Below are 9788 nucleotides of genomic sequence, written 5' to 3'. Positions count from 1 at the left end.
CATTACATCTTCCTCGTCCCGTTCTGTATGACCACAAATTGTCTCTATGAGCAAATCTTTGATTACTTTCGAAAACATCCGACCAACATTCGGATACCACCTCTGCGTAAAATTCGACGGACCTTTCACACCGTGTGCCAAATCTAATTTGTTTTTCCCACATTGTATTCTAAACATCAATCGGATGTCGTTTTCCTCAATGGAAGTCCAATCCCACCAACATAAAACTTCTCATCCGTTGAATCATACGTTTGAATTATTCGGCAAACCATTGCATCACACTTCATATATGCTCTTGGATCTAGATTCGGGACACGAATATCATTAATTATTGGCCAGAATGGGGTTTTCTCCAATTGCCGAATATGCCATTCACCCACTCTAACTCAAGCACGGTCTTGATGACCCCCGAAATGTTGGACCGGTACATTAGTCTCGCGGTGTCGATCTCAAAATGTTTAACAGTACCACACTTTACTTTATGTTTCTTGAATGACAGTCGGGTTTACCTCTTCGTGGCCAACCTTGTGGACACGTTGCCAGTCCGTTGCGAACGTGGTGAACTGTTCTTAGTAGTCTGTTTCCCATGTTGGTGATCAATGCTACCTGCTATCATTGCCACACCTACGTTAGAGCAAAACCCAAAAATAAACACGTTAATGACACAAATTGTAATATTAAACAAACATGTATTTAAAAACCCAAACTAAATTATATTCATAACGAAAGACGCAACGTATGCAAAACCAATTACAGTTAACATACATAACATCACACATCACACACCCCACTACACATTACCAAACCAGTCAAAGACCACACATGCAATGGCAATCTTGTGTACATAACAACATACGCACTTCCACAAACAAATACGTCCACTGCTACCAACTCCACGGAATCTTAACACACAGCAAAGCACTATCTATCGTAAGTCCGTATTTCGTGCCATAATTTTCAGTAGATTATTGTAAGTCCGTTACATTGCGTTCAAACAGAATGCATGTACGTCATGTATTTTCAAAACAACTAATGTTCATACACTAGTACCAACCAAATCCAACCCTACAAACATCACAACAACCATGCATGAACGGCGTAACCCCACAACACAATCAACTACTCCATCCTGACACCTCAAACCTCCTAATACTATAACGACCTGGAACGTGATCACATACCAACATTGCATAGCGCTGTAAACTACACAAAACTCCTAATTCTATAAATGACATTCTCATAACGCATTACCATAATCTAATGTACACCAAATCAAAAGCAGAGGAATTGTTAACAAATTACCATAACCATTAATGTGTAAATACCCTCATATGTAAATACCCCTCATACGGACAAACCCCAATCACAAATTAACATAAACAGTTAACAAAACACAACAACTACACACAGGAATCCAAAACAACATTACCACATTTCATGTGGAATTAAAAATAATTAATTATGTAACAAACGAAATGCACCTAATCCCCATTACATTCAACCCACATTTCGTTGTTCCGACCATCAACACTACTCAATAACATCAACACTTTACAGATTTCAACGAAGTACAATACACTTCAAAACACTTCCACAACTCAAACTGAACAACACTGAATTTATCATTTACTTTACATACACAACGAAACAACTTACCCGACGTCATTTGTGATGTCACAATCACCGGCGACAACGATTGGAGGTTGTTTTTTTTCGCACCACTATGCAACGTCTCGACGACCTCTTCCAATTCACAACGTAAATGTTTGGCCACAATGGGGGGCTTCGTATGTTTCTAGGGTTTATGAAGAAAATGAATGTTCAACTCAGAGTATCAATCCACACTGAATCAACGTGTATCCATTACACATACACCCCGTTTGTTTTGGGGTATAGAAGAGGGGAGGGGATTAAGATTGCAGTGGGACCCACCTAAAGTTCTGTTTGTTTGCAGGGTTGGACAACGGATTGCTAAGCCGGAGGCTTAAAGATGGGCCTTGCCATCAGGATTCATAGTCTGCCCCAAGCGTTGGTATTGAAAATTTAGTCCGTTGGTATTAGGAGAGAGATTACTTATCTACCCATTGTTGCCCTAGCTCTTCGTTGAAGAAGCAGCAGCAGGATGAAGGAGAGGCAAAGAGAAGAGCTCATCTTCTTCAGATTTTCGATCTGAGTCTGCCCTACTCTCCTTCACAGTGTGCCCTAGCTCTCTCATCTTCACATCTTCCATCTTCAGATTCTGTGGAGCATCTGCTGGTAATTTTTTTTTGCTTTTTATATCCACATCTCAATCTTCCGTACTGTCTATATATATACACACACACATATATACACAAATTGTTTTACTATTTTTTGAATCGAAATATTCGTTCTGATTATTGTTTTGTTGTTTTCTTCGCTTTTGATTTTTAAATAAATTAATCGAAATGAGAGAATTCTGTTGTCTTCTTAACCTATTGAAATTTATGTGCTGTGGTTGTCTTCTTAACCTACTGAAATTTAATATTTTGTCCCTTGCTGTGTTGTCCTGTTACAATATCAATTTCATGCTCACTATGTGTTTGACAATATGCCTAAATGGCTACTTTTCTATGAACATTCTATACTTGTGTACTAATGAAGAAGGTACTGATGTTCTATGTATCTCCAAAATAACATTTTTGTTCGTACACACACTGCATCAGCTTTGTTGTATGTTCGAACTCGTATATTAAATTGATGTGGTCCACACTTTCAACCCAAATGCACAAATTCCTGAAACCAATTCCATGGGTGCGAATAAAGGTCAAGTTCATAAGATAATAAAGTCTATGCACTTCAAAACTAAATTATCTATGATCATGGACTCAATAAAAATCAACCCAGCTAAGATTAAATGTTGAAAAAAAAAACATTTAATAATAAACTGATAAAGATATGCTATCCTATTTGGAGGAGTGATAAACTGATAAACATTTAATAACAATACCATTGGTGACATGGTCATCTATTTGGAGGAGTGATAAACTGATAAAGATCTGCTATCCTAGCAATCATAATAATGAAGATCTGATAAACTGATTTTTCTTTGATATGTCCAAATTAGATCTATTTTAGCTACTTTTCAAGTTGTAGTTTGTCATGTTAACTATGACAACCATAATAATTTCATCATTGACCTAGTTTCAATTGCTTTTCAAGTTGGGAATTTGTTATAGAAGTCAAATTAAAAAATTGATCTTGAATCTTCCAATCAGTCAAATTTTCAAGATCTTAGTTTTGGGATTTATTATATGTGCAAAATCCTTGTGTTTTGCTCAATTACCACAGCTTTTCTTCAGTATTGATTGATTTGGGTTATGTATTGCCAATTGGAGAGATTATGTATGAAGCTAAAAAGAATATATTTAATGCTAAAAAGATCCTAATCGAGGAAGCCTTAAAAAGATCCTAATCGAGCAAGCCGCTAGTCAAAGACTATGGAAGCATTGCTTGTCTCTTAAGCAAAAGCATTGTAGATAAGGGTTTTGTTTATGAGGACATGAGTTTTATAGTTTGGCAAGTCAAGTGGTAGGATGTGAAGAACATACCAAGAAAGCAGACTGGTTGCTGGAGACTTGTGGGTTGAAGGCTAAGGGTTTCATTTGTTTAAGTACTGAAGTTCATACATATGCTTGACCCTAGTTTCATAGGATGGTTAACATATTAAGCTTTTACATATTAAGCTTTTACTCCACTTTCAAAATTTGGCTATGGTTATTATTATTATTTTTGGTTAGAAATCGTAGTTTTTCTACCAGTTTGTGTGCACGTGCTAAACATATATTATTTTTGGCAAGAGTATATTTACTATAAATTTTTTTTTTTGTACTAAAAACAAAAAAGTTTGGGAAACAATGTTTCTTTTTTAACCTCTGCCAAACAGATAGTACCATAATGTTTATCACTGCTTACACATAAATAATGTGGTAAAATATTGTGTTAGACATAAATAGGTTTATCACTGCTTACACATAAATAGGTTGGGTTTCCATTGAAAATAAATATCTTTCATTTTCTTTGATGTCTTTGTGCATCAATGTAGTGCTAATTTTGTGTGGCACCAAATTATTTGTTTTTTCTTTATATTCTTTTATTTTTTTATGATCTTTTCCATTTTTTTTTATGGGAAATTAATACTACTTTCACATTGTTAACATGTGGGATGGAAAAATTTGAACAATGCTCTACTTGCTAATTAATACTATTATCTATTATTTGTTTTACTTTCTGTGCTGATTTTAGCCGTTTATTGTTTATTCATTTTTTGTAGATGGATAATAATTATGCCACTAAGAAAGGAAGAAAGGAGTTGATAGAGGAATTTGTAGCCCTCCAACATGTTGTTTCATCCATTAATTATGCATGTGCTATGTATATAGTGATTTTACATGCTGCATTCAAGAAGAAAGAAATTAGGTTCCAACTACCTAGATCACCTCACCCCTATGGAAAACAAATTGACCATTTGAATAGATTGGTCAACGATAGTGACATAAATTGTCATGACCAACTTCGAATGAATAGGCGTACTTTCATGCTTTTATGTGGGTTGGTGCGATGTGTTGGATTATCTGATTCAAAGTATGTCGTTTTGGAGGAGCAAGTAGCAATGTTTTTGAATGTGCTTGCACATCACACTAAGAACCGCAAAATTAAATTTAATTTCATGCGGAGTGGTCAAACAGTTAGTAAGCACTTCAATAATGTTCTGAAGGCTGTGTTGCGCCTCCATGGTCTCCTCCTTAAAAAGCCTGAACCGGTAACTGCTAATTGTACAGATGATAGGTGGAGTTGTTTTCAGGTACAATATATTTACAATTTCGCTTAATGAGCATATTATATTTTTGTATTACCTATATTAATTTTATAATTTTTTTTTTTTTTAGAATTGTCTTGGTGCTTTAGATGGAACCTATGTTAAGGTTCTTGCCCCTGCAATAGACAAACCAAGGTATAGAACAAGAAAGGGAGAAATTGCCACAAATGTATTGGGTGTGTGCTCCCAAGACATGCAATTCATATATGTCTTGCCTGGATGGGAAGGATCTGCTTCTGACTCTAGGGTACTTAGAGATGCTGTCAGTAGACCCAATGGGTTAAAAGTCCCTACTGGTATGATAATTATATATTGTTATATATATAAGTATACTATATCTATATTAAACAATTATTTTGTTATATACATAGTGAAACCATCTTACATAATTACAGGCCACTACTATCTCGTAGATGCGGGTTACACAAATGGGGAGGGTTTTCTTGCACCATATAGAGGACAACGTTACCATCTTTCCACATGGAGAGAAGGGGGTGCCCCAACAACTCCACAAGAGTTTTTTAACATGAGGCACTCTTCTGCTCGTAACGTCATTGAGAGGTGTTTTGGACTACTGAAAATGAGATGGGCAATATTGAGGACTTATTCTTACTTTCCAATCAAGACTCAATTTCGTATTATCACTGCATGTTGCCTTCTCCACAATCTCATACAACGTGAAATGCCTATGGATCTTGATGATGATGAGAACGAGGAAATGAATCCTCCTCCTCCAGCTACTGAATTAGGAGATGAAACGATTGATGTTGTTGAAGCATCTGATCAATGGAGTGAATGGAGAACTGCCTTGGCAACCCAAATGTTTAATGAATGGCAAGCAAGCAGAGGTCAATAAATTAGTGTTGTATGATGATTTTTATGTAATACTGAGATTTTATTATGCCATGTAATTCGAACCTTATTTGTTTAGTTTTTGTGTGGTATTTGTAACAAATGTTGTGTAAGTTGATTTGTTATTTACGATTGACATGTGTGTTATGATTTAAACTTATGATATACATATATATAGGTATGGATGACTCAGGTACCACTAGTTCTCGTAAGAAGGGGAAACCTCGAAGGTTTTGGAATCACCGTGAGGAAGTATTCCTCATTACAACCATGAAGGATGTAATAGCAAATAATCCCAGGTGGAAGCTTGATAATAATCAGTTTAGGGCAGGCTTCTACAATGAATGTGAGAAGAAGATCTTAAGTGCATTTCCTGGAACTGATCTTCGAGCCACTCCTCACATCGACTCGAAGATTAAATGTTGGAGGAAACAATATAATGCTCTGCAAGATATGTTAAACATAAGTGGTTTTGGTTGGGATGATGAACAAAAGATGGTGCTTGTTGATAGTGACGACGTATGGCAGAACTATGTCAGGGTAAATCTCATTTTTATGTTGTTATTTGTATGTCTATGTACTTATAAATCAATTTGTTCTTTTTAATAATTAGATAATCACTTGTGTAGAGGGTGCCAGATGCCAAAGGGATGCGAAACAGGCCATTCCCATTCTATGAAGATTGGCTTATTCTATTTGGGAAGGATAGGGCGACTGGTGAACTGGCTGAGGATCCTGCCGATGCAGTTGCAGCCATGGAAAAGGAGAATGCAAATGCAACTACAGAAGAAGGAGAACAATCTCCTGCTGAACAGTTTAGTATGAACATGGGTGATACGGATTACTCAATGTCTACTGCAGGTAATGTTCCCAACCGTGCTGACTCTACTAAAACTGGGAAAAAGCGGGCTCGACATGCTGAGGGGATTCCCACTGAACTATCAGAGATGGCAAAAAATCTTGGATCATTCATTGAGAATACTAATACTACGATGGTGGAGATTGGTCATAGGATAGGATATTCACATGACCTATCCCAACAGAGGAGGTTGGTTAATGCAGAACTTCTGAAGTTGCCAATGAGTAATACCCAAAGATTGATGGCAGCATCTATGATAGTAAAAGATGAAGACAAAGTTGACTTGTTTTTCAGTTTAGATGAGAATGACAAGATGGAGTGGGTTTCTTTGCTATTGGAAGGTCATATTTAAATGTGACATCTACTGTATGATGGTCTTTTTGTTTCCCACATGACTTGTAATATATTGTGTGATGCATAAATATTATAGGTTAGGTAGTTTTTGCTGCTGCAATACTTTATGATGGTCTTTTTGTTGAGTAAATGTTGCTCCTGTGTTGGGCTAGTTTTTGTAACTTGGTAGTATAAAATCTGTAGTTCATGTATTATTGTTGTTATGCAACAAGGCATGGAACTATAAATATTATAGTTCATATATTATTGTTGTCATAGATCTTACTGCTGTTCCCCAATTAAGTAATGCGTTTTGCTCACAGATTTCAAAAGTGTGTGAATAAATTCAAACTCATTGAGGGTGGTTTAATTTCAAATGTTGTTGAGTGGTTATGGAATGAATGAGCCAATTAATTTCAAGGGAGAACAATTTGTTGTAAAATTGAATTGCATTGGGATTATTTCATTTTTTAAACTGTTATTGTCTTAGATTGAGCCACCTTTTTATGCAAATAAATCTGAAAACAACACAGTATATAGCCGATGGAACAAGGAATGGCATGACAGAGGAATGGAGAAATTTCCAACGATGGAACAAGGAAATTGGAAAAGTTATAGCCGATGCTGTGTTGGATGATATTATCACAGTAACAATTAACTTTGAGGTATATGATAATTGAGCTACAGATAGTCTGATTTACCTATTTTGTCCAATGATTTTTTTTTGTCTTCTCTCCTGTTCTACACTGTCAATGAATTAAAAAGAAAAAAGATCTATAAACTACCGAAATTTCCAATTTTCCAAATTAATGCATTAGTTTAACAGCTTCATCAAGTTCAGCAAAGTTAATTAAATTCTAAAAGTGAATTGACATTAAATTATTGAGCCATAGGTCAAACCCATGACTGTGAGGTCATTCACGCCAAAATCAAGGTTTGCAAAATTCAGCTACTATGCCGTTTCACTACGTTTCTTATGCAAAAATTATATAAGTTTGATATGTGCATAGTGGAACTAAAAATAACTGCCATAATGCTGTTAGCTACAAACATAATCAGGCTAAAAATAACTGACCTTTCTCATTTTTATACATTATACCCAAAGCATGAAACAGTTGTATGAGGGGAAAAAATTATGTACAAAAATTTGTGTAAAATAAATATGGATCAAATATTTTTCATGTTTTGATGCTAACTTGAGAAAAACAGATTGCTGACAAGGTGACCAATTGTCCACTCACTGAAAGCCCAATACTTCAATTTTGACACAAACAGTTCACAAACAACACAGTATCTGTAGCTCAATAAGGGTATTTGTGGAATTTCACATGGTTAATCCCATTCCTATCTCTCAAAACAAACATGAACTATTACTACTCCATTGATTATAAAACAAACACAATTTTACTAATCCCCTCACTATCAATCCTCTCACTAACAATCCCCTCACTATTAATCCCCTCACTATCAATCCCCTCCCTTCTATCACTGAAAACAAACGGGGCCATAGATCATCAACACACCATCCAATATCCCAATAACATCAAAACAAAGCACAAATTTCTTATTACGTCTCTTCTATTCTGATTGTCTCGGAGGGAAACCAATATTCACTTTGGAGCATATTTGGGGCATTAGTGTAAATTCAGCATCAACAAAACCCACAATTACCCTTACTTTGTGTCATAAAACATGGACAACTTGGTCTTCAACACTGGGATAGGACTTATTGGTTTACAAGATTAAACTTAGGACTAAATGGATCAAAAGATTAGAATTTGGAATTTATTGGTAAATCTCATTTTTTTTTTAGTATGGTTATTTGTTTGTTTAGATATAATATTATTTTAATTATGTCTCATGTTATATTTGGTTTTTATTTATTTTTAGTTGTGACTTAAAAAATATAAAATTATGTAATTTTATTATTTAATTATAAAGTTTATATATGTACCATAATATTTACTGAGTGAGTGAATTAATTCCAATACCATTCACAAATTAACTAGTCATACGAGCAAGGAAAGTACAAAGACAAGTTTTTATTTATGTCACCCCAAGCCTGTACGTTGTCTAATTATCTATCACTTATAAGACATACATCCATATTCACAAGCTTGAACATGGAAAAAGAGAAAAAAAGAAAAAAAAAGGGTTAAATGCGCATTTATGACCTATCTTCCTTTTAATTGACCCACCATCGACTTGTTTCACGTGATTCTTTGCATTTTTTTTCATAAAATAAAATTTATCTAAAGAACAAGTAAATCAAATAAAGTGCATATACGCACAACACACACTAACGAATACAAATGTATATATTTTTAAATACGTATAAATAACTTGAATAAAAAAATATATAAATAACTGAGTCGGGTGAGGATTCGAAAGCTATTTATCAAAATATAAATATACAAAATTTTAAAAATTACTATATATGTTATTATTTAGTTATTTATCAACATTAAATATGAAAAACAATTTAGTTTTGAAGTGAAAACAATCACTACGTGAGTATTTATTCACAAGATTAGACGTGATTGATATTATAATTATTTGAAACATTGATTGATATTATAATTATTTTGCAAAAAGGTGAAAATGTAAAAAATATATTAAATTTAGTAAAAAAAATACATGCATTAGAAAATCTAATATATATTTAAAAAATTTAAACCAGGGATACAATATTACAATCATTAATGTATATACATAGAGAAAAAGGATTGCGGCCCACTCTATGAATCCATGAAGAAAAGTGAATTTCCAAACATCTTTTATTATTTTAAAAATTCAAAGCAGGGGTATAATTGAAGAAGTATATGAATAATGGGGCGTTAATATAATTTTACCATATTAAAGCCGTGCGTAACTGCGTATCGATTGGGCGGCCCGTATTTAGTTAAG

General features: G+C 34.4%; 1 protein-coding gene across 1 annotated transcript; it reads left to right on the top strand.

The window, feature by feature from the left end:
* The first annotated feature begins 2022 nt into the window (after positions 1-2022).
* LOC114297232 (uncharacterized) lies at positions 2023-7158 on the top strand. The gene is made up of 6 exons (XM_082905612.1): positions 2023-2256; positions 4292-4822; positions 4908-5133; positions 5233-5685; positions 5868-6229; positions 6319-7158. The coding sequence occupies exons 2-6, from the start codon at positions 4292-4294 to the stop codon at positions 6898-6900; spliced, it is 2154 nt and encodes a 717-aa protein (XP_082761738.1). The 5' UTR covers positions 2023-2256; the 3' UTR covers positions 6901-7158.
* Positions 7159-9788: the final 2630 nt, after the last annotated feature.

Source organism: Camellia sinensis, chromosome 14, assembly GCF_055761805.1.
Source record: "Camellia sinensis isolate YWXY chromosome 14, ASM5576180v1, whole genome shotgun sequence".
Taxonomy (NCBI): domain Eukaryota; kingdom Viridiplantae; phylum Streptophyta; class Magnoliopsida; order Ericales; family Theaceae; genus Camellia; species Camellia sinensis.
This window is presented reverse-complemented; position numbering and strand designations above follow the sequence as displayed.